This window comes from Narcine bancroftii, chromosome 5 (genome assembly GCF_036971445.1).
Source record: "Narcine bancroftii isolate sNarBan1 chromosome 5, sNarBan1.hap1, whole genome shotgun sequence".
In the NCBI taxonomy this organism is placed as follows: domain Eukaryota; kingdom Metazoa; phylum Chordata; class Chondrichthyes; order Torpediniformes; family Narcinidae; genus Narcine; species Narcine bancroftii.
The window spans coordinates 210,260,298-210,286,426 of NC_091473.1; the positions used below are offsets into that span (position 1 = coordinate 210,260,298).

The 26,129-nt window shown below is 46.6% G+C and overlaps 1 protein-coding gene across 8 annotated transcripts; it reads right to left on the bottom strand.

The window, feature by feature from the left end:
* Positions 1 to 8,198: 8,198 nt before the first annotated feature.
* LOC138764698 (zinc finger protein 229-like) lies at positions 8,199 to 22,371 on the bottom strand. Of its 8 annotated transcripts, XM_069940929.1 has the most exons (6): positions 22,291 to 22,371; positions 16,308 to 16,426; positions 14,507 to 14,608; positions 13,227 to 13,476; positions 11,662 to 11,795; positions 8,199 to 10,439 (listed from the first exon to the last, which is right to left on the bottom strand). In XM_069940929.1, exon 6 carries the CDS (start codon positions 10,248 to 10,250, stop codon positions 8,637 to 8,639), a length of 1,614 nt encoding a protein of 537 aa, XP_069797030.1. In that variant the 5' UTR covers positions 10,251 to 10,439; positions 11,662 to 11,795; positions 13,227 to 13,476; positions 14,507 to 14,608; positions 16,308 to 16,426; positions 22,291 to 22,371; the 3' UTR covers positions 8,199 to 8,636. The 8 variants fall into 8 exon arrangements, with proteins under 8 accessions (XP_069797030.1, XP_069797031.1, XP_069797032.1 ...); XM_069940930.1 differs by lacking the exon at positions 14,507 to 14,608; XM_069940931.1 differs by lacking the exon at positions 11,662 to 11,795.
* Positions 22,372 to 26,129: the final 3,758 nt, after the last annotated feature.

A 26,129-nucleotide genomic window follows, 5' to 3' on the forward strand; every position in this document is an offset into this window, starting at 1 on the left:
TACTACCTGAACCCAGGAAACCAATCTCCCAATGTCTTGAACAATACAGATACTTACAGTGGTTAAAAGTTGACCCTGTTCCCCCATATCTGACCTGAAAAATTGGTTCAAAACACTTGACCATTACATTAATATTTACAGTGTAAATATTACATTGGTAAGGCCAAATTTGGAGAATTGTTTGCAGTTTTGGTCACCTAACTACAGGAAAGATATCAATGATTGAAAGAGTGCAGAGATTTGTCAGAAACTGAGTTACACAGATTAGAACTTTATTCCCTGGAGTGTAGAAGAATGAGGGGAGATTTGAAGGAGGTATACAAAATTATGAGGAACAGATTAAGTGCAAGCAGGCTTTTTACACTGAGTGTAAGTGAGATACAAAGCAGAAGTCATGAGTTAAGGGTGAAAGGGGAAAATTTTAGGAGGATTATTAGCTGGAACATCTTCACAGAGAGTAGTCGGAGTGTGGAATGAGCTGCCAACTGAAGTAATGAATGCGTGCTCAATTTTAAAATTTAAGAAAAATGAGGACAGGTACATGGATGGGAGGGATAAGGAGGGCTGCGGACTGAATGCAGGTCAGTGGGACAAGGCAGAATAATAGTTTGACAGACTAGAAGGGCCAAAGGCCTTTTTCTGTGCTGTAATATTCTATGGTTCTACACAACCCCATAGTGTCCCAATACTGATGGAGATTGTGGAGGAGATGTTCTTGCCAATCCACACTAATTGGGATCTGGAGGTGAGAAAATCCAGGATCCAATTACACATTGGAGCCTCAGGTCTTGGAGCTTGCAGATCAGTTTTCAGAGGATGGTGGTGTTGAATGTCCAACTGTCATCAATGAAGAGCATCCTGATGGATGTGCCTTTGCTGTGAATGTCTTTCAAGGTTTTGTGTAGAGCCAGTGATATGGCATCTACTGCATACCTGTTACTGCAATAGGCGAATTAAAACAGATCCACGTCGCTGCTCAGACAAGACCTGATATGTTTCAACACCTGCCTCTCAAAACATTTTTTCAGTATGGATGTGAGAGCCACTGCCAGACAGTCATTTAGACAGGTTACCACATTCTTCTTGGGCCCTGGTACAATTGAAGCTGGTTTGAAAGAGGTGGGTGTACCATGCCCTGTCAGAGTGAGATGTTGAAGATATCCGTGAATACAGTGGCCAGTTGGTCATCACAGCTTTTCAGTAATCAGCCACATACTCTGTCCAGACTGGACTCACTCCCCTGAAGCCAACCAGAATGTCATCTTCTGGTACTGACAATAGAGGATCATTGGGAGGAATGTGGGGGGAGCTTCAGTGTTGTAAAGGTTAAAACCTTGTGGTTTTAAATTTTTAGTTAATTTTGTGCCTATCTCTTGAAGAGACTATTGTTTGTAGTGTGACCATAGTGACTATGATGTAATATGTCATAATATCTGCGCAGACTAACGGCTTGCTCATTATTCTTCAGGATGTAGAGCACAAAAGATTTTTCTTTGAATTGTGTTCTCTTTAAATTTGTTTATATTGTTATGAATCTCTTTAAAGTTTGAGCTTTATATACATTTTATATCTCTATAACTTGTTATTTAAAAGTGTCGTCTATACATGTTTCTTCCTTGTTCTGATGGTCAAATCAGGTATAGGAAAGATTGAGCTCACCTGGGACTGAAGCTCTGCTGCCTCCTGTTGCACCAAATTTGGTTTTGTAGCAGGAAATGTCACTTCGAACCTGCTGTTGCTTATGGGTACCCTGTGGTTTCCATTCTTATCCAGTATCTCCACTTTGCCGGGCGATGGCTTTCCGTAGGTCAAACCTGCATCGTGATCTGGATCTCTGGACTTTTTAAATGCCTGAGATCTGAGTCTGTCAGCCAAAGCTGGCTCCCTCCCCCCAACCGCGGGTCCCAGTCACCCCTCACCATTACCAGAGGTTGGAAGTACTGTTACCTGTGCTGGCCTGGAATGAGAGACAGAGAGACAAAATCTATCCGAGACCGAATTGAACCATCGGATCTCAACGAGGTGGTGTGCGGCAAGGTTGTTGAAGGAGTTGCTTGTGTGTCTCTGATTGGATGCTCCATCTTCACCTGTGGTTCCCTGCAGAGAGACGTCGCATCCACTTAAAGGGAGATCCACGTCTAGGAAGAGGGGTCCAGTTGCCATCGTTTGATTTACTGTGACATGGAGCATCTCTTCATTTGAAGAAGGGGTCAGCCCGAAATGTCAGTAATATATCTGTATCTCTTAAGGACACTGCGAGACCGGCAGACTTTCATGTTTTAGAGCACACATGTCAAACTCAGGCCCGCGGGCCAAATTTGGCCCATGATATAATTATATTTGGCCCGCAAGATCATATCAAATATGTATTAGAGCTGGCCCGCTGGCCGCCGTGTCAATATAGCGCATGCACAGCTAATACTACAAATCCCAGAATGCTTTGCAAATGCGCCGGCCCGTCAGCCCGCTAATCGCCCCCACCTCCTCTCTTTACTTTCATTAGCATCTGTGACCTGTCGCCCAACTCACATGTAATAAACACCTTACGAAAAACGGCCAAACAAAAGACAGAAAACAGGACCTTTCAAGACAGGTGGGAGGCAAACTCTGACCCCAGAGTTTGATGAACTTGCATCTAAGAAGAGATGCCAAGTATCTGCTTTAGACCCAGGTGCATCAGAGTAAATCACAGTGTAGCAAGCTAAGCTTGGATTAATATTTTCTTTGGTTAACTTTGGACTGTTCATAGTTGAAAGATTGGATTTTCATTGAAGCAAGTTGTTATTTTTTTGACTTGTTGGCTTGTGAAAAAGAATACATTTAAAAGGAGCTAAAAGGCTATAGAGAAATATTATTTATTGAATATTTTATTTCTCATTTGTTAATGCTTCTTCTGGAAAGAGTTTAACCAAAACTATTATGAAACATTTATTTCAATAAGAAAAAGTTTAACATTACATATGTTGAAAGAAGAGAAAACATGCAGATGTTGTTGAAAATTTTCAATAAATATTTAGTTTGGCCCACGACTTAGTCCAAGTTTTTAATTTTGGCCCTCTGTGAATTTGAGTTTGACACCCCTGTTTTAGAGGACTGTCTTTTGGCTGCCTTCTCCATGAGACACCCCCACCCATGGGGGTCATTCGGCTCTCAGGTGTGGCTGAATTCCCGCTGTATGCAACAGAGGCTCCTTCACCCTCCTCCGTTGTTCAGTGTCCAGTGCGTCGGTTCCAGCAACCTGATTGACGGTTCCCATGGCGATCTGCCAGTAAGACTGGATCTTGTAGGTAGGAAGCGGGTCCAGGAGAATTTGAGCATAGGTGGAGGTTAAAAGTAAAACAGGAAAATCTGCAGACACCATAGTTGAAGTAAAAACACAACGCTGGAGACACTCAGCAGGTCATACAGGGGCCTTTCTATAGTAAAGGTAAAACTTCATAACCAATGTTTCAGGCTTGGAACTCTTTATGAAGGTCTAGAAAACTGACAACAGGTATCAATCAAAAGAGTGGGGGGTGGGGTGGCATGGTCACAAAGACAGGAGGTGATAGGTGCAAAAGGGAGGGAACAGGAGCGATCAAGGGGAGGAGGGATGTCCAGATGAATAGAGAGGGAAGGGTGGAAGAGAGCTAGAAGGTGGGGGTGGGGCGAGAGTAGGTCAACAGAAAAGTGGATATTAATGCCATCTGTCTGGAGAGGGCCCAGATGGAAAATCAGATGTTCATGAAGTGTTGTTTCATGGGCCCCTGCATGGGGCCCCGAACTGTGGTGAGGGAGGTGTGGGCACAAGTGTGACACCTCCAGTGGCTACAAGGGAAGGGGCCAGGGGTGATTGGTGGGGAGGATGAGTGCACATCACAGAGGGAGCAGTCCCTGTGGAAGGCCAAGAGGGGAGGAGAAATGTGTCTAGTGATGGGATCCTGCAGTAAGTGCAGGAAATTTCACTGAATAATGTGGAGGCTGGTGGGTGAGGATAAGGGGGATTCTGTATGAGCAGTAAATGGAGGAGATGCAGGTGAGGGCTGAGTTGATGGACGTGAAGGGGAAGCCAAGTTTGTGGAAGAAATCAGACATTTCAGAAGCTCTGGACTAGAAGACCTCATCTTGGGAACAGATGTGATGGAGGTGGAGAAATTGAAAGAAGAGGATTGAATCCTTGCAGGGGAACAGGGTGTGAGGAAGTGTAGTCAAGGTAGTTGTGGGAGTTGGAGGGTTTGTAGTATATGTTAGTGGAAAGCTCATCTCCCGAGATGGAGACAGGAGCAGGAACGTGTTGGAGATGGACCAGTTGAGTTTGAGATTGGGGTGGAAGATGACCATGAAGTGAATGAGTTGATGACTCATCGCAAGTATGCGAAGCAGCCCCAATGTAGTTGTCAATAAACTGGAGGAAGAGTGAGGGGTCTCCCCGTGTAGGCTTGTTGGATAGATTGCTCCACAAAGCCCACAAACAAGTCAGCATAGCTGGGACCCTTGCAGGAACCATGGCTACTCCTATGATTTGGAGGAAGTGAGATGAGTTAAAGGAGTTGTTTAAAGTGAGAACATTCTGCCAGGCAGAAGAGGGTGTCTGGTCGAGTCTCTGGTCCAGAAAAAAGCGAAATGTTTTAAGGCCTTCTGTATAAGGGATCGAGGTATAAAGGGATTGGACATCCACCATGGAGATGAGTCAGTCAAGTTCAGGGAATCTGAAGTCATTGAAGATGGAGGGCATGTGAGGTGTCATGGATGTAGGAGGGGAGAGATTGGACAAGTGGAGAAAAGATAAGTCATGGTAAGATGAAGCTTGTTCAGTGTGGCAAGAGCAGGCAGAACAATGGGTCCACCTGGGTGTTGGGTTTGTATACCCTGGGTAGGTTGAAATGGGCATTGTGGGGAAGGGAGACAATGAGGTTGGAGGCCATGGGAGAGAGATGATGAGGGTGAGATAGTGTTGGAGACAGTAGCTTAATGTGTAGTGATGGGGTCCTGTAGGATGGGTAGATAGGAGGAGGTGTCTAAGAACTGTCATCTGGCCTCAGCAAAGTAGCAGTCAGTGAGCCAGATCACAACTGCACCACCCTTGTCTGCAGGTTTTATGGTGAGGTTGGGATTGTTGCAGAGTGGAGAGCAGAGTGTTCAGATGGAGTAAGATGAGAATATGAGAGGGGAGTGATGAAGTTGAGACTGTTGATGTCTCAGTGGTGATTGGAAATAAAAAGAGATCAGAGTGGGCGGCTGCCCAAGACAAGGTATCCAAGAGGAGGAGAAAGGCTTAAAGCAGGAGGTATCTGGTGTGAGGGGTGGAGAGTCAAAGTCGTGGAAGTAGGCCCAGTGATGGAAGAAGAGTTCGGCATCATGGCGTGGGCGGAACTCATCATGGTGCGGGGAGGAGGGAATGAATGCGTCTTCTGCTGAGAACTGGGTGCTCCATTTCAGAGAGGGGAAAGTCAGAAGAAGTGGTAAAGACAAAGCAGGGGTGAGTGTGGTGGAGGGGTTGGGGAAAAGGTTAGCAAGGTCCGAGGGTGAAGATGGAAGGAATGATTCCAAGGAGGGAGGTGGAGGGTTGGGGAGGTCAGAGGGGGAGGGGTCACTTGAGAGAAGGGGAGAGGGTGGTAGGGTTAGAGGGAATAAAGAAGAGGGGAGATGTGGGTAGAGTAGAAAGAGAAGTGGGGGACAGGAAAGGGTGAGGAGTAGTAGAGGGATGAGCCAGTGGAATCCATCAGCAAGGTCAAGACCACAATAAGCATTTATGTCAGGAGCCACATAGTGGAAGTCAGCGTGGGAAGCTCTGGCCTGAGGGTGGTTGGGGCTCAGCTGAGTATCGGTGGCCAGTGCATCAGGACCTCCTGCAGGTAGAAAACTGAAGCCATGGTTGGTGCATGTGGCTGTGGTGTCAAGAGCCTGGTAAGTGGGAAGCCAGAGTCCATGCTGGAGTCGGTGGCCAAGTCATCAAGAGCTCCAGTAAGTGGGCGGCTCCTGGATCAGAAGCTCTGGTGGATAGGCAGCAGAGCCAGGCTGGAGATGGAGGCCAAAACTGGGCACAGACTCTGAGATCGCTTCACTGAGCACCATCGCACTGTCCGCACCAGTATCAAAGACCTCCCAGTAGCCAACCATTTCAGATCTGCGTCACACTCTTGTCTGTCGTTGGCCTCATGTGCAATCCCATCAAGAACACCCCTAAATTGAAGGAACATTTTTCGTTGGGCCCTCTCCATCCGGGTTTCTGCTAACCTGCTGTCCTTTCCCCCTTCCTTCCTTTTCACCCCCCCCAATCAGCTCCCCATCCCCTTTTCCCTCTCTACTCACTTTGCCAACCCCCCCCCCCCCCCGCTTGTTGCTGTGCTCTCCATCTCTTCCCCACCTATTACCTCCTGCCTTTACAACCACAACTCCCCCTTTACCCTTTTATTTGGATGCCTGCTGACATTTTTCCATATCTTGAAGGGCTTAAACCCGAAACATTGGTTATTTATTTTTAAATCTTCCCTACATACAATTTAAGGAATTTTTTGATCTGTGTTTCTACAGCATTTTTACTTTTCTTTTAAAAATATTTTTAATTGTTTAATATTAAAAAACCTTTATACTTGGTCTTCTCAATAATAATGCAAATATCATGTACATATCACACAAAAATTGTAAGTCAGAAGTGTAACCATAATTATTTACTTAACCTATCCCATCCAAAACATCGAATTCTGATTATATTGAGTTAATCCATTTCTCATAATATAGACAAAATTAGCATTGAATAGAAAATTGATAGGATACAATTAAGAACCATTTATATATATATAATATATATATATAGAAAGGGGTTTTATACTTCTCGTGTGTTTTCATCTTATTCTGTGATTTGATCAATGTTTTTACTTTTTAAATATTTCCCTTGTGGATTCTGTTATGTGCAGATGAAGGAAGTGAGCATGGATACATTCCAGCAAACCTCTCTCCCCCCTCCCCTCCCCCCCCCCACCCCCCCCCCCCCGCCGTCAGGGCTCCTCAGATTGTATCTCTCTGCGTTCACCTCTGTGTTTCATCCCCCATGTGTCTGATCGTGCCACCAGCCCATCTGGATGGTCTACACCTGGGCAGGACTTGGATCAATGTCCCAGGGGATTTGTTTGCCCTTGTGTTGGGGAAGGTGAGACGACAGTGACATTTTCTGCAAGATGACAGAAGGAAGTAAAATAGAGACAGAGCAAAAGGTAGAAAAGGGAAAGTCAAACTGGAGAAAGGAAAAAAAATGAATGCAATAGACAAAAAGCCACATTGCAACTTGATTTAAAAAGTCACCGAGTGTGAGGGCAATATATCTGAATGCCCAGAGTATTGGAAACAAGGTAATAAACTGTTATTTAAATAAAAGGAAGTCTGCTGACACCGTGGTTGAAGTAAATATACAATGTTGGAGAAACTCCACCAGTCAAATAGTGTCCTTTATATAGAAAAGATCCATAACCAATGTTTCAGTCTGCCAGGGTTGGTGTGTTTCCATACCCTTCATCAAGATATGGAAAAATATTGGCATCTGAACAAAAAGGTAAAGGGGGGGGGGGGAAGAGGTATGTGGGGAAGAGCATGGCCTCAAAGGCAGGAGGTGAAGAAGGGAGGCCACAAATCAGTCCAAAGGGGTGTGATTTAGTGGCCATTACACAAACGTGGTTGCATGTTGGAGATTATTAGAATTATATATCCAGGGATATATATATGATTGGTGGTGTGCCTCAGCGATCAGTGTTGACACCATTGTTGTTTGTCATCTATAACAATGTACTGGATGATAATGTGGTAAAATGCATAAGCAAGTGATAACACTAAGATTAGAGGCATTGTGGACAGCAAGGAAGGGTTTCTGGACCAGCTGGAAAAAAAATGACTGAAAAATGGCAGATGGAATTTAATGCAGACGAATGTGAGGTGTTGCATTTTGGAAGGACAAACCAAGAGAGGACATACATGGTAAATGGTTGAGCACTGAGGAGTGCGGTAGAATAGAGGGATCTGGGAATACAGATACACAATTCCCTGAAAGTGGCATCACAAGTGTTTAGGGTTATAAAGAGATCTTTTGGCATCTTGGCATTCATAAATCAAAGTATTGACTTCAGGGGTTGGGATGTTATGATAAAGTTATACAAGACATTGGTGAGTCCACATTTGGAGTAGGTGTGCAGTTTTGGTCACCTAACTACAGAAATCAATAAGATAGAAAGAGTGCAGAGATTTACTAGGACTTCAGGAACTGAGTTACAGGGAAAAGTTAAACAGATTAGGACTTTATTCCTTCTGAAACACTGACCCTTCAGCCCACATGTCTGTACTGAACAAGTTGCCCAAGTTAAACTAAACTGCTGCCTGTACATGATCCACCTCCCTCCATATTCACGGGTCCCTCAAGAACCAACACCAGGCAGTCTGTTTCAGGCACTCACCACTCTCTGGGTAAAATATTTGCCCTGAACATTTCCCTTTACCTTCTTCCCTCCTCCCTTCATCTTAAACAGATGCTCTTTACCAGAGAGATGCTGAGTGTCCATGGTGAATGCTCTCTGTCCCCACATGAGCTTGCTTGTGTCCTTACAGACAGGAAGGCTGAGTGAACCCCTTCCTGAATAGGAAGCAGGTGAATGTCTCTACCTGGTGCAAATTCACCGGTGGTCTTGCACAGAGGAGGAATGGGTGAATCCTTTTCCACATTTGCTGCGAGAGAATGGTTTCTCTCTGGTGTGAACTCGCTGGTGTGAACGCAGATTGGAGGGATGAGAGAAAGTTTTCCCACACAGAGAGCAGGTGAACGGTTTCTCCCCAGTATGAATCCGCTGGTGTGCCCGCAGGCCGGAGGGATAAGAGAAACCTTTCCCACACAGGGAGCAAGTGAACAGTTCCTCCCCAGTGTGAACACTCTGGTGCCGCAGCAGGTAGGAGGACTGAGAGAACCCTTTCCCACACCGAGAGCAGGTGAACGGTTTCTCCCCAGTATGAACCCGCTGGTGTGCCTGCAGGTTGGAGAGCTGAGAGAACCCCTTCCCACACAGAGAGCAGGAGAACGGTCTTTCGCCGGTGTGAACTCTTTGGTGCCTCAGCAGGTCAGAGGGCTGAGAGAACCCCTTCCCACACAGGGAACAGGTGAACGGTTTCTCCCCGGTGTGAACCCGTTGGTGTGCCTGAAGGCCGGATAGCTGAGAAAATCCAATCCCACACAGGGAGCAAGTGAATGGTTTCTCCCCAGTGTGAACTCTCTGGTGCTTTTGCAGGTGGGAGGACTGAGTGAATCCCACCCCACACACAGAGCAAGTGAACGGTCTCTCCCCTGTGTGAATTCTCCGGTGTCCCCGCAGAGAGGAGGAATGGGCAAATCCCTTTCCGCACTTACTGCAAGAGAATGGTTTTTCCCCAGTGTGAACTGTCTGGTGCCCCAGAAGGTGGGAGGACTGAGAGAATCCCTTCCCACATAGGGAACAGGTGAACGCTGTCTCCCCAGTGTGAACCCGCTGGTGTGCCTGCAGGCTGGAGGGCCTAGAGAACCCCTTCCCACACAGAGAGCAAGTGAACGGTGTCTTCCCAGTGTGAACACTCTGGTGCGTCAGTAGGCTGGAGGGCTGAGAGAACCCCTTCCCACATAGGGAGCAGTTGAATGGTTTCTCCCCAGTGTGAATTCTCTGGTGCCTCAGCAGGGCGGAAGGCCAAGAGAACCCTTTCCCACACAGGGAGCAGATGATCGGTCTCTCCCCCGAGTGAACCTCCTGGTGTGCTTGCAGTCCGGATTGCCGAGAGAACCCCTTTCCACACAGGGAACAGGTGAATGGTTTCTCCCCGGTGTGAATTGTCTGGTGTTGTAGCAAGTGGGAGGATCGAGAGAACCCCTTCCCACACACACTGCATTGAAAACGTCTCTCCCCGCAGTGAATGTTCTGGTGTTGCAGGAGGCTGGAGGACTGGGCAAACCCCTTCCCACACACGTGGCAGGTGAACAGACTCTCCCCAAGGGGAACACACCCGTGCTTCTCCAGGTCCTTGGAGGTTTGAAAGCTCTTCCCACAGTCAGAGCAAGGGAATGGGCTCCCCCTAGTGGGGATACACTGGTGTTGCAGCAGTGCCTCTGAGCTGGCGAATCCCTCTCCACACTTGTTACAGGGGAACGGCATCTCCCCAGTGTGAGCACAGGGATGTGTTTCCAGCAAGTCCACAGAAAGCCCTGCCTCACCACATCCTTCACTTTGGAGTGTTTCATCAGCGGTATCACTGATCACTTGACCCTCCATGTCAGACAATTCAATGAAGTCTAGTTCATGCACTAAACGGGTGTAGGTTTCTCCGTGCTGTGATCTCTGTGCTCCTAATCCACCGATAAGGCTGGCTGATCCTCGTCCCGAGGAGTCCAGTCAGAATGTCAGACCACAATATGGCATTGTCTGAAGCTTCCTGTCTGGATACGTACAGTTTTCTTAACCCTGTGAAGAGAAGATGGTGGAGTCAGAAGGAACAAGGCATTCTCTGCAGCCAATGTTCCAGGACAACACACCCTGGAGGCACAGCCAGTAATATGACAAACTGTGGAAGTGTCCTGAACTGTGAGGAGGATCACTACGGACAGGTAAACATATGGTGGGTGAAATTTAGCACAGAGAAATAAGTGTGATATGTTTTCATGGAAGGGAAGTGAGGCAACAAACATTAGAGCATGGAACTTATTATGAACTCAGGATTTACTGTTATATGGGATCGAGCTGTGAGAACCACATTTTAGTAAACACGCGATGATCTGAGGGAGGATGCAGGAATTATTTCAGATTTATATGGAAAAGGCTTATGGTATATTTTTTCTGGGAGGTCAATTACCACATTATTTCCCAGAATCCTTAGCAGTTCAGAACCTGCTCTGGCCAAAAGGCCTCGATAGTGAATGCGTAAACTTTATCCCTATGTCAACTTTCCATTGTGATGTCAAAAGGATTGCTAATTTTCATCTAATCACCACCACCCGACCTGCCAATCATATTAGAGACCTGTCACTCCTAAGTGGCACCCTCCTACTGTCAATCATGTTCACTTGCAACTACACACAGGGTTCCCTGAGCAGCAATGGTTAGGGGCTGGGAAAGGGGATTCCTTTGCATGGAAGGTGCTGGTGGCAGGAATTCAGCTGCATCTGGGAGCTGAGCAAGGTCAGAGGCTGGTAATTGGGGTGGGGATGGGCAAGGAATAGGGAAGAGTACACAGACCTAGATGTTGGCACCTCCGGCTACAAAGTGGAGCTTTGTGGTATAGTCCACACTTAGATGGAATGGCTTGTGAAAATTTGCAGACACTGTGATTGTAGTAAAAACACAGAAATGCTGGAGGAACCTCTGAGTTCTCAGGAGGTAAAGATATATTACCAATGTTTCAGGCCTGAGCCCTTCTTCAAAGTATGAGCAAAAAGCAGGTAGCGCTGGAAGGAGGCAGAAGATAAAGGTAAGAGAGAGAGAGACAGCTAGACGAAAGGAAAATTAGTGTAGAGATAGATAGAGGGCTAAGGGAAACTGGAGAAATTGATGTTGATGCCATCTGGTTGGAGAGTGCCAGATAGAACACTTTCCTTTTTCCCTTGGTCTCCTTTCCCCCACCCCCCCCACACCCCGCCCTACTTTCACAGAGCCCAGCCTCCCCCACCCTTCCTCAATCAATTCTCACCTTTCCTCTTTTAGTTATTCTGTCCATTTGCAATCAACACCGTTTGTCTGTTGCTCTGTACTCCTCCCTTTGCCTTTTACTTTTCTTAGCCACTAGTGTTTTAATTCCAACACCTGCCGGCTTTTTACTCGTACCTTGAAGAAGGAATAAGGCCTGAAATGTTTGTTGGCCAGTGAAAACGCACACAAACCACTCCATTATGATGGGTGCAGTGACACTGGGAAGAGATTGTTCCCATGTTCCAAGTGTGGGGAGGGATTTGCCAGCTCAGAAGCACTGCTGCAACACCAGTGGGTCCCCACTAGAGGGAGCCCATTCCCCTGCTCTGACTGTAGGAAGAGCTTTCAAACCTCCAAGGACCTGGAGGAGCACGGGTGTGTTCCCTCTGGTGAGACTCCATTCACCTGTTGCATGTGGGGGAAAGGGTTCACCCAGTCCTCCAGCACCAGAACATGCGCTCTGGAGAGTGAGCATTTAAATGTTGTGTGTGCAGGAAGGGATTCTCTCGATCTTTGCACCTTCTGAGGCACCAGAGAAATCACACCGGGGAGAGACCATTCACTTGCTCCCTGTGCGGGAAGGGGTTCGCTCAGTCCTTCACCATGCGTGCACATCAGTGGGTTTACACCAAGGAGAAATTGTTTACCTGAGTGCAGGAACGTAGGCGTTTCAGGGTGTAGCAGCCAGGGCACATGTCCTGGGAGCCACTTGAAGGGGATGGCGCCACTGACCTCGCATTACTTGACCACTCGCTCCTAGCCTCAGCTGACCATTGCCACCTCCCCCCCCCACCCCCCATCTAACTCTGGACATGGCAGCAGTGGGTGAACAGTCTTGATTTGAATTGTTTACCAGGTTTCAATGCAGACCAGAAATTCCAGCAATGTCACTGAAGACTCGCCCTCGACTCCTGATAGGTGACAAACAGCAGGGAACAATGAAAACCACCAGGAAATGTAGAGCTTTGTTAGCAGTGGGGGTTAAACTTGGTGGGTCTCTTTTACTCAACATCTGCTTTCATAACAATGTACTGGCACGAGGGGACTCAGTAAGTGCCAAACCAAACTGTAGCAAAGGCACAAAATTAAACTGCTTGGAATGGCCATTGGCTCCCATTCCAACCTAGTCCATTACAGCTGGGATATGGGGCAACAGGTTTCCTTTCACTATTTCCACACGGGAATTTGGTATTCTTGTAAAGAAAACAAAAATGGTGTCATTGAGTATCTTTCATTGTGTTTCTTTGATGAGTGAGCGTTGGCCTACACCAGAGCTCCCGACCCCTCCCCTTGGCCTACCTCACTCACACACACATACACACCAGAGTCCAATGTGCGGTAGTAGGCCAAGGGGAGAGTTCAGAGTTGGCATCAGGAGCTCAGGTTTGTGCCTGTAGGCCGACTACTGAGGAGAGGGTTTGGGCATCGGGAGCTCCGGTGTGCACATGTAGGCCGAGGGGAGGATTCGGACGGAGCTCCAGTGTAGGCCAGCCGAGGGGAGGGTACGGAGTCGGGACTCGGGTGTTGGGAGCTCCAGTATAGGCCAAGGTGAGGATTCCAACTCACCCGATTCCAAACCTTCTCTGTCCCCTATTGGAGCCAGGGCTGAGGAGAGTGCGCACTGAAGGATGTGTTTGAGCGGGGGCTTCGGCATCTTCCTGCTTATCTCCCACTGGGTGCTCAGCACAAGAGTTACCTTTCCACTGAAGGTAAGAGAGGGTGCCCACGAGGACAGTTATGGCCACTCAACACCTTTAACTTTGACCCCTCTGGCCTGGGGAATGCCGCTCGCTGCTTTCATTCAGCGAATGCTGGCCTTTGAAGGAGACAGAGGGTTTTTATTAATTGAAACGAGTGTCGTGCTTTTTAAGGTGTAGATTATTTTTCAGTATCTCAATATACCCAAAATAACATTGAATATGATGGTTTTAGGGTTCTACACTGCGAAGACAGGTAGGAAAGGTGAAGTGGATGGTGTGGCAAGAGATGGTTGCGGGGTGAAGGGTAAGTTTTAACCTGGGGCGGAGGGTTGAGGGTGGGGTGGTGATGCAATTTCAGTGCTTGCCATAGGCGGGTTTTTTTCTAGATACGCCACTGCGTGGGAAGGAATTCACTAAGCCATCTGGTCTGTGGGGACATCAGTGAGTTTACATAGGGAGAAAGAGCATTAATCATGGACAGTCAGCATCCTTCCTCTCAGTTAAAGCGTCACATGTTAAACGGCCTGTGTTTAAGATTTAGTGGGAGGGAAAAAGGTTAAAGATGTTCAGGGCAAATATTTTACCCAGCGAGCGGTGAGTACCTGGAACAGGGTACGAGGTGTGGTTAATTCTTGACAGGCCCATGAATATGGATAGAGGTGGATCACATACATCAATTTTAGTTTAACTTGGGCATCCTGTTCAGTACAGACACATGGGACGAAGGATTGATGTTTCAGAGGCCACAGGTTTAAGGATTGTGTTTTTTGGGGATTTTCCCTGTAGCCTGAGCTCCTCCCATCTCGCTCTCCCCACTATTATTTGGGCTTCTGCCCTCTTTCCCTGTTATTCTGAGTGTGGGGTTCCTGCCGTCTATTGCCTTCCAGGTAGCTACCTGAATGTGCTTTAAAATGTCACAACCAGTGCCTGTGACACTGTAATGGTATTATTTTCTTTAAGATGGACCTGAAGTTCCTCCAAAACAAATGCAAATACAGCTGCATAAACAAACTTTTAATGACTTTACAAATTGGCTCTTGTGTGTTCAGTTAACATATTCTCAGCTAGTTTGGCAGGGAGCTGAAGAGCTCTTAAAAGATTTTGACAAAGGGGGCATTATTAACAACAGCACAAAGCATCACTGACCGCTATCATCAATCAAAGAGCTGCCATCCACATAAAGGGTTAAATTAGTCACACAGTGGGATGCAGCTCTCTCTCTCTCCCTCTGTGAAGGGACATGGGAAACTGAAAGGGAACCAAGATATATAGAAACTGTCAATGCAAGGAAAGCACCAGGGGAGCAGAGATACAACAGGGAAACCACAAGGAACTCGTGGAGATCAGGCAATACAATTATCAGTCTGTTCATAATTGCTTTCCTCAAACAACATTGGTCAGCCAGAGATGGGTTGGGATCCCACAGCAATCTTTCCTGCTATCATGGACCAGTCCTTTCTTTCCTGTGCATTTTCTTTCTACTTTTTTCCCCTACTTGGAACCACGATCTTTGTCAACAAACTCGCTGGGCTTGTTCCCCCTCCCTGCCCCCACCCCATAGGCCATACTTCTTAGCTCAATTAGTCAGCACTGCACTGTTTTCATGACTCACCAAATTTCTCTGTATCTTGATCTGTCCCTTCTCCTCTTTAATCTAATAACTACCCTGCACCAAATGTTATGAACTCACTGGCCAGTTATCCCCACTCTGAATAGACCAAGTCCCCTGACTCATTGACCAATTCCTCAAATAGACTGAGTTCACAACTCACTGGCCAATTCCCCACCTCCCATCCCCAATAGACAGTCCCCTGACTTACTGGTTAATCCCCATCCCCCAGTAGATTAAGACCCCTGACTCACTTGGCAATTTCCCACCACCCACAGACCCCTGACTTAGTGGCCACTTCCCAATTTCCCCAATAGACTGAGTTCAAACAGACTCGCTGCCCAATCCTTCCTGCTGATAATAGTCGGAGTCATCCAGCTCACTGCCCAATTAATAGACAATAGGTGCTGGAGTCGGCAATTGGCCAGCACCGCCATTTATCAGATCATGGCTGATCTTTCCCTTTCAATAACCAATCCCAGCCTTATCCCCATAACCCTTAACTCCCCTGCCCACAAAAGCCTTATCCAACTCTCTCTTAAATCTATCCAACGAATCCACCCCCACTACCCTCTGTGGCAATGCATTCCACAGACCCACAACTCTCTGGGTAAAAAAATTTCTCCTCATTTCTGTTAAATGTATTCTTAAACTATGCCCTCTAGTCCGAGATTCTCCCATCATTGGGAACATGTGCTCTGATTTCACCCTGTCAAGCCCTTTGATAATCCTAAATACCTCAATCATGTCTCCCCTCATCTTTCTAAACTCCATCGCATATAATCCAAGTCTTTCTAACCCCACTGCATTGACAGGATCCACAAAAGGACCTGCAAGAAGGAATATGTGGCCTCTGAAACATCAATCCTTCGTCCCATGTGTCTGCCATCCCGGGAACTAACCTTGTAAACCTGTGCTGCACTCCCTCTATAGCAAGTATGTCCTTTCTTAAATATGAGGACCAGAACTGAACGCAATACTCCAGGTGAGGTCTCACTAGGGACATGTACAACTGCAGGAGGGCTTCTCTACTCCTATTCTCCAATCCCCTCTTTATGAAAGCTAACATACCTTTCGCCTTCTTTACCGCTTGCTGAACCTCAATGCTAGTTTTCAATGACTGGTGAACAAGTACACCCAGATCCCTTTGCATTACCCCACTCCCTAGCTTAACACCATTTAAATAATATTCTGCTCTCTTGTTTCTGCACTAAACTCCTACAATTCATATTCCTTCTTGCAGGTCCTTTTGTGGATCCTGTCAATGCAGTGGGGTCAACCTTGGGAGAGGGATCATGCCACCAGGGGATTGATGGTGGGAGATCAAGCTAAATTTACCTTGGGGGCCCTATCTCCCTCCGTTTCTCCAACACCAGCCCCGGCCACTTATTCAGTCCGAACTTGATCTGTGATTCCTGTCGACTATACCATATGTTGAAGGTGGACCTGAAGTTGCTCTAAAATAAATACGAACACAGATTTCAGATTTATTGCCAGAGTACTTATATGACATCACATACAACCCTGATGCTTCGATCAGGCATTCCCTGTCTTGTGTCTGGGGGCCATTATTCAGGCATTCCCTGTCTCGTGTCTGGGGGCCATTATTCAGGCATTCCCTGTCTCGTGTCTGGGGGCCATTATTCAGGCATTCCCTGACTCGTGTCTGGGGGCCATTATTCAGGCATTCCCTGTCTAGTGCCTGGGGGCCATTATTCTGTTCATATTTACAATATATACAGATAACCTTGTTTAGAGGGAGGGGTCAATTATTATGAAGACAAACAAGTAAGGGGAGGGGGTTTAACTACAGATCACAGATCATATCACAGAACAACATGATCAGATCAGAGAAGTAGAAAATATGTAAGGGAATTTTACCTGTATCATTTGTATAATTTTTGTATTCAATATCACTTTTCAGACATAGTATGAGTTATGATTTAATTATAGAATTTAATGTCCTCAATGCTTCTAATTTACAATTGATATTGATATGTATATACCTTGCGTGAAGGATTTTTTGCTAAACTCAATAAAAATATTTTAAGAAAGAAAGATTCTTTTTCCTGCAGGCGAGGCAGAATTACCACTTATTGGTAGTGGCCCAAAAAAAGACACAACTTACAGATGTAAAGAAATAAACAAATGTAAGCAAACTGACTGTGCAACACAGAGAAAGAAAATAAAAAAAAATAAAATGCAAAAATTAGTTCTTAAATGAGTTTGTCATTGAGGAGTCTGATGGTGGAGGGGTAGTAGCCATTCCTGAACCTGGTGGTGAAAGTCCTGTGGCACCTATACCTCTTTCCTGACGGCAGCAGCGAGAACAGAGCATGTCATGGGTGGTGTAGATCACTTTTCTGCTGCTCTCCGACAGCAGCGTTCCCTGTAGATATGGGGAGGATTTTTATCCTGGGCTTTACAGTCCGGGGCATTGGTGGTTCAGCCGGTCAACACACTTTCCACCACACATCTGTAGAAATTTGCCATGGTTTCCGATGTCATACCAAACCTTTGCAAACACCTGGGGAAGTAGAGCCACTGATGTGCTTTCTTCATGATGTCATTAGTGTGTTGGGTCCAGGATAGATCCTATGTGATGGTGACTCCCAAGAACTTAAATTTGCTCATGCTCTCCACCTCTGAACTCCCAATGATCAATGAATCGTACACCTCTGGTTTTTCCTTCCTGAAGTCAACAATGTTTTGATAACATTGACTGCGAGGTTGTTGTTGATGCACGCTTCAGCCAAGTTTTCACCCTCCCTCCTGTATGCTGACTCATCATCCCTTTGTGTACAATACCCTACTGGGGTATCAGAAGTGAAATTTGTGGATGGTGTTATTGTCGTACTGAGCCACACACAGTCATAGGTGTAAAGTGAGTAGGACAGGGGGCTAAGAAGCCAGCCCTGTGGTGCCCCGGTACTGATGGAGATTGTGGAGGAGATGTTCTTACTGGAGGTGAGGAAATCAAGGATCCAATTACACAGTCGGGTTGAATCCAGGTCTTGGAGTTTGCTGATCAATTTTATGGGGATGATGGTATTAAATGCCAAAGTGTAGTTGATAAAGAGCATCCTGATGTGTGCACCTTTGTTCTCCAGGTTTTTATATAGAGCCAATGAGATGACGTCCGCCAGAGACCTGTTGCTACGATAGGTGAATTGGAAAGACAAGATCTGATATATTTTAACACAAGCCTCTCAAAATACTTTATCATTGGTTGATAGTCATTTAGGCAGTTTACCACATTCTTCTCAGACACCAGTATGATTGAGGCCTTTTTGAAACAGGTGGGTACCACACCATGTCAGAGTGAGATGGAGATATCTGGATATCTGTGAATAAGTTGGTCAGCACAGATTTTTAATACTCGGCTAGGTACTCCATCCGGATCAGATGGTTTCCTCAGATTTACTCTCCTGAAGGAAGCATCCACGTCATCCTTGGATGGACAGGACAGGATCATCAGGGGACATGGATGATTCTTTCTTGTTCCTGTGGCATTGAGTATGTCTGGGAGTGAAGCTTTGTTGTCTCCTCCTTCACTGGATTTGGTTTTGATGCGTTATGTCATTTAGGCCCTGCCAAAGGCATTGGCTATCCCTCAAGGTTTCCATTTTCATCCAGAAATTCCACTTTGCACAGGAGATGGCTTTCCGTAGGTTATACCCGCTCCTTCTGTAGTGTTCTGGATCTATGGTCCTAAATGACTACGATCTGTCTTTTATCAGCTTCCAGATTTCATTGTTCATCCAAAGCTTCCAGCTGGGGAAAACCCTGAATGATTTAGTGTGGACAAACTCATCTACAGCTGTTTTGATAAGAGTCTGACATCCCTGGTGTAATCAATCATATCCTCAATCGAGTCCTTAAACACTGCCCAATCTGCTGGCTTGAGGAAGTCCTGCAATCATTCTTCAGCCTCCTGCAACCACCTTTAAGCTGTCCTGACCTCCAGAGCCTCTCTTTTCAGACTCTGTATGTACAAAGGCAGAAGGAGCACAGCCAGGTGATCATACTTGTCAAAATGTGATCTCGGGAAAGAACAGTTGGCCTTCCTTATCTTGGTGTAGCAGTGATCCAGTGTGCTGGAACCTCTGGTACAACAGGATACATGCTGGTGGTAGTTGGGCAGGGTTTTCTTGAGACAGGCCTGATTAAAGCCACCGACTAAGATTCATAGCACTTCGAGGTGGGCTGTCCCTCGTTTACTGACCACATCATGCTCCGCAAGTTCCTATTTGTATTAGGCCTCAGGAGGGAGATAAACTCCAATGAGAATGACTGATGAGAACTCAGGCTAGATAGAATACGGCTGCATAAACAAACTTTAATGACTTTGCAAAAATATGAGAAATCCATTACATCATGAAAACACAGCCAGGAGCTGTTAACTTACTATAAGGAGACTACTTGTGGCTTACAAAAATCACAGAATTTATAGTTTCTCACATCTGGTTTCTGGAACATTCGAAATGACTGTTCCTTATAAGTACATATTCCATAAAATTTTCCGAGGATTCATCAGTTAGTCTTACACCACTCTACCACACAAGGATCTCCTTATCATCTGAGTAAAACACAAATGTCTGCATACACTGTGATTGGAGCAAACACACTAAAATCCTGGAGGAACTCATCTGTTCTTTTCAGTATCTAGAGAAGACAAAGGTACATTGCCAATGTTTTGGGCCTGAACCCTTTGTCAAAGAAAAAGCAGAAAGGTAATATATATCAGAAAGTCTCACAAATCAAACAATGGCAGAAGAATCCAGACCAGCAAAAGGTGTTAATTAGATGTAATAAGCTACTAATTGAATTCCTGCATTTTCTGCTTATTCCTTGAAGAATGAATGGCTCAGGCCCAAAACGTTGGCAATATATCTTTGTCTTCTCGAGATATTGAAAAGACTGGCCAGTTTTCCTCTAGCATTTCAGTGCATTTACTCCTTATCATCTCCCAAGCCACATAACAAGAAAGGAATGTAGCCCACAAATGCAGCCTCCCTTTTACAATTTCCACAACTTACATTTTCATTCCATTCTAAAATCTCCTTTCTCCATGTGGACACCTGTGGACAAACGCCACTGGTGATTTTGCCCCCCCCCCCCCCCCCCGGACAAACCCCACTGATGATTTTTGTCACTCTGGACAACCCCACATCAGTGATTCCCCCCCCACCGGTCAACCCTCGCCAATGATTTTGCCCCCCCCCCCCCAGTACAATCCCCTCCCGTGATTTTTACCCTGCTGGACAAAACCATCCAGTCACTCTCACCCCCCCCCCCGCCCCCCCATGGACAACCCCTCCAGTGAATTTTACAACCCAGGAAAACCACCTCCAGAGAATTTTGCCTGTCTGGACAATCCCCTCCAGTGATTTTTACCGCTCCCCCAGTGATTTTTACTCCCATGGTCAACCCCCCTCCAGTGATTTTGACCCCGCTGGACAACACCATCCAGTGACACCCCCCCCCCCGCCCCCCACCCCCGGTCAACCCCTCCAGTAAATTTTACGACCATGGAAACCCACCTCTAGAGATCCCCCCTCTTGGACAATCCCTCCAATGATTTTGATTCCACTGGACAACCCCTTCCAGTGATTTTCACCCCGCTGGACAACCCCATCCAGTGTCATCACCCCGGACTCCAGTGAATTTTACGCCCCTGGACAACCCCCTCCAGTGATCCCCCCCATCGGACAACACCCTCCAGAGATTTTCACCCCCTAGACAACCCCCTGAAGTGATTTTTCTCCCAGGACAACCTCTCCCGTGATTTTTTTTCCCCCATGAACAATCCCCTCATGATTTCCCCCCCCCCAATGATTTTTACTCCCCATGGACAATACCTTCCAGTGATTTTCACCCCACTGGACAATCCCCTCCAGTGGCATTCCCCCCAGGACAATGCCCTCCAGTGATACCCCCACCCCCCAGACAACCCCCTCCAGTGACTTTTTTCCCTTGGACAACCCCTCCAGTGTTTTCTTTTGCTGCCTGGACAACCCCCTCCACTGATTCTGTCCCCTGGACAAACCCCTCCAATGATTTTTGCAACCCCTGGGCAACCCCCTCCCATGCCTTTTGCCCCCTGGACACCCCCCTCCAGTGATTTTTTTACTCCCTTTACACCCCCAGTGATCCCCCCGGCAAACCACACACCAGTGATTTTTTGCCCCAAGACAACCCCCTCCAGTGATTTTTAACACCTTAGCCAACCCTCCACAGTGATATTTACCCCCTGGACAAACCCCTCCAGTGATATTTTTTTACCCCCAGACAACCCCGCCCAAATATTTTTGCTCCTCTGGACAACCCCTTCAAGTGACTTTTACCCCACTGGACAATGCCCTCCAATGAATGTTGCCCCTGGACAACTCCCTCAAGTGAGTTTTGCCCCCTGGACAACCCTCTCCAGTGATTTTTGCCCACTGGACAACCCCTCTCCAGTGATTTGTACCGCCTGGAAAACCTGCTCCAGTAATATCTACCCCATGGACAACCCACACCAGTGATTTTTGCCCGCATGGACAACCCCCTCTAATGAATTTTACCCCCTGGACAAACACCTCCAGTGATTTGTACTGCCAGACAAACCCCCCCCCCCCAGTGATTTTTAGCCCCTGGACAACCACCATCAGTGATTTCTGCCCCACCCCCCCCGAACATCCCCCACCTGTGAATTTTACCCCCATGGACAAGCACCATCAATTAATTTTACCCCATGGACCACCACCTCCAGTGAATTTTACCTCCTGGACAACCCCCTCCAGTTTCCCCATCGGTCAAACCCCCTTCAGTGATTTTTTTTACCCATCTCTGGACAAACCCCACCAGTGAATTTAACCCCCCCCCCCGACAACCCATTCAGTGATTTTTGTCCCCTGGATGACCCCTCCAGTGATCTCCCAGCCTACAACCCCCTCCAGTGATTCCGCCCCTGGACAAACCCCTCCAGTGATTTTTGCCCCCATTAACATTTATTCCACCCTCAGTGAGGGTTGAAACAGACAACCAATATCAGACACGAGTACAGTCATTGTCCAGAAAGGAGGCGAGAGTAAAGTTGACTGTTTTCTTCAAGTCCTGTTCTGAATAACTGTCCGGGTCTCGCTCTTTTTAACCACAAACTGGAGGGTAAATAAATGAAAATCTGCTCCAATGTTGAAGCGAATGGTTCCTACAAAACAACAACGAACACTGTCCTAATGACATAGATGATCAGCTGGAATTAAAACAAACTGCTCACATCGCTGTTTGTGATATGTGCTGAACCAGCTACGGAATAAAACCATATAAACGAACTTACAAGCAAAATCTTCCTCACAAACACAGCGCTGAGGGAATGGCGACGGCAATGAAGAACCCCCAACATGGCTACCATAACACGTGATCGCTACTGACCAATCACATTAATGCTCAATCTGAACAAGGCTCGGCCACCAGGTGTCGTTGGGAAGCAACGGTGGAAAAACGAGCCCATGAAGGAACCTTGTTCCTGCCCCGTCCCCAGATCAGTCAACATTCTCCTCTCCAGTCACTAGATCATCTCTCATCTCCCCCCAGATCAGTCAACATTTTGACCCCAGAAACCAGATCATCTCTCATCTCTCCTAGATTGATCAACATTCCGTCTCCAGACACTAGATCATCTCTCACTATCACCCTTATCTCTTCCTGAATCCTATACCTTCCCGCCAATCCTTCTGAATTAGCTGATACCCCTGGGTGTTTAATTCCCAATCATATTCACCTGAAAGCACGTTTGTGTTGTGGCCACTAAATTGCATGCCTTTGCACTGGTGTGTGCCAACACTTTATTAACCTGGTTTCCAGTGCTCTGGGCATTCACATAAAATGTCCTCACAATCAGTGATTTTTTCAATGAAGTTGCAATGTGACCTTTTTTTTTGTCTATTGCATTGATTTTTTTTTTCTGTCTCCACTTTGACTTTGCCTTTCTCTACCTTTTGCTTCTGTCTCTATTTTGCTTCCTTCTGTCACTCTGCAGATGATGCCATTTCCCTGCCATAGTCGTCCCACCCTCCCCAACAGCAATGGCAAACAATTCCTCGGGACATTGATCTCAGTCCTGACCAGGTGCAGACCAGCCAGATGGGCTGGTGGGACAGGTGGACACATGGGGGATGAAACATGGAGGTGAATGCGGAGAGAGGAGCCTTTACAAGGGGTTGATGAAATGTATCCATCACACTTGATCAGCATAAGGGAATGATTTTGCTGGGAAGAAAGAGGCAAATTTAATCTGCAGAGCAGAATTCATAACATGGTGCAGAGAAAAAGAGAGGCCTGAATGAGAGGTAAATATAACGAAGATTGTGAGGCACAGATTACAGCAGTGAGGGAGTGATGAGAAACGTTCAGAAGGCCTTGGTTTTACACTGGGGACCACTTTTTTGTGAACATGGTCCCTAAAATTGTCCCTTATGGTTGGCATAGCTGTTAGCGAAATGCTAATTAGGTTTGAATCTGGTGCTGTTTGTAAGGAGTTTGCATGTTCTCCAAGTGTCAGCGTGGGTTTTTCCCATGTGCTCCAGATTCACCCACCTTCCAAAATGTATGGGGATGGAGGTAAATAAACTCTCATTGTTGTCATTCAAGGTGTGTGTATGGAATGGGCGGTAGTTTGGGGATGGAGCCTGGTTGTGGGAACAGGTTTAGGACCTGGGAAGGTTCAGTATTGGGAGGTTGCTGATGTGTCCGAAGAATTGTATGTGTGTGGGAGGGGTTGTTAGGGGATGTCAGGGGCTGCTGGGGCCTTTTTGAAGAGAAGGCTGTTTGTGTTTCTATGGGCTGGGAACACTATCTTCAGAAGTATAACATCACACACACCAGCAGATTCAAGAGCAGTTTATTTCCCACTGTCATCAGACTCACGAACAAGCCACATATTATGTTGCCTTTGTCCCTAATCAACTGATTCTTCTGTAACTCACCATTTTGCACTCATGCACTGTGTCTTGTTGTACTATGAATGAGATGTCTATTTGTCTGCTCACTGAACAACCTGTTACTACCTTTTAGGATTCATGTGACAATAAACTTTAACAATTAGACCCTGGATTTGTCCCTTGGGTGAATGGACATGCAATGTTTCAGGTCGGGGCCCTTTCCTGAGACTGAGGGATAGGGATAGAGGAAAGAGAGTAAGTAGAGGAAAGGCTGGGCAGGGTAAACTGCCAAATCTTTTACTTTTCTAAAAACGGGGTGTTCCAGAAGTAGGAAATCCCACTTCTGCTGATACATTTCACAGGGTCACAAGTTGTCTGAGTCCATCCCAGATTAAGGGAGTTCTCTGCTTTCTCCCGGGTTGTCTGGACCGTTCACATTCTGAGGTTGGTTTAGATCCAGAAGGAGATTAAACAAGACAGAAAACACCATAAAGTGATCTCGACTAATTTATTTTTGACAGGAAAACATTTAACAGAAAGCAAAATAATGAGCCTCTGACCCTTCAGCCCATCGGGGATTCAACTTGAACATGGGCTGAACAGTGGGGGTGGGGGAAGGGATGAGGATGGCTGTTCCTTTGCAAATGCGATGCTGGTGGCGTGAGTTCAGTTGCAGCCGGGAGCCGGGGGAGGTCCAGGCGCTGGGTGGTGGGGAAGGATGGAGCACCACACTCACACACCTGGACACTGACCTCTCCCACTGCAAAGCCCAACCATGCTGAATGGGCCGCTTGGGTAAAACAGGAAAATCTAGAGAGGTTGTGGTCGATGCAGAACCGCAAGAGCACTGGAGAAACTCAGCAGGTCATGCGGCATCCAAGGAAAGTAAAAGGCAGTTGACAATCTGGGATGGAGCCCTTTGACAATCGTGCCGAAAATCAGGCCCAAATTTAAAAAAATGATGGGAGAGGGGAAGGAGGAGGAGCACAGGCTGACAAGAGGGTTGGGGGGGGGGGGGGCGGGGAGGAGAAAGAAGCTGAGAAGTGATTGAGGCACCGAGCAGGGGGCTAAGAAGGGGAGCTGTCTAATAGGATGAGGAAGGGAAGAGGGTGGGAGCTGGAGGGGAGGAGATGATCGGGTAGGGAAAGAGAGAAACCAGAGGAGGAGGTTCATGGAAATTGATGTTAATACCATCAGGTTCCCATGTCTGTTAATATCTGTACCCATGGAGAAATCAAGGGTAGAGGTAATGAGACCAATGGCTGAAAGATTCGCCAACAAATGAGTGAACATGTATAATGCAATGAAATCAGAAACAAGGCACTCCTGCTGAAAAGAGAGCAGCTACTTAGCTGGAGCATAAGATATTGCATAAACATCGTGCAATGCACATGACAATAAATAAATTATCACATGGTCACACACTGCTGGACACAGCAAAGGAACTCTGCTGAGAAGGGGAAAGTAGAAATGGTACTTTTACAGACACAGCAGATGACATGAGTGACTTTTGAAAGGGCAGATACAGGAACCGGAAGGATTTGAATAATGGTTCCAGGAAAGATGGGTGAGAATTTGAGAATTATCTGCACAATCCTTGAACCTGATGAGGTCAGACAGGGTCTGTTTGTACCAGCAAGTACAAAGGGGAAGTGACCCAAGAGATCTGATGGAGATTAGATGAAAAATTTGATTCAAACAACAGCTGTTTGAATAAAGTCACATTTGAATAAACTGGCATCGCCCAGGATGAAGAGTCGGCTGATGCCACTCGCCGCTGGGATGACTCTCCCAAAAGCCCCTTTTACACAGCATTAAAAGACAGAAATTAACTACCTATTAACTATTTCACCTACCTATATAAATGCAATGAAGGTGGGTTGGGGGGGGGGGGGGTCATTTTCATCCCATGTGACACTTCCAAGGAAGGGATTATCAGATACGATACCTTTCGCAATGGCTTCTGTCAAAAAGGGTTCACACTGGACATTGCTGTAATGCTGCATCACACTGGACGTCAGTGCTGTAACACTAAAGGTCCCGCCTCATTTTGCTTCAGGATGCCAGCTTGCTTATGTAAAAGGTCAGACTGACTGGGTATTTCTTGGTTCAGTGTGAACGACCTGAGCTGCCTTTAAAGACGGGTCATTCGCATGCCAATTAAATGAGTTTTCTATGTAAAAGGGCCTAAAGTGTATCCAGATCCCTGCCTAGAAAGAGTCTTCATCTTTATTAC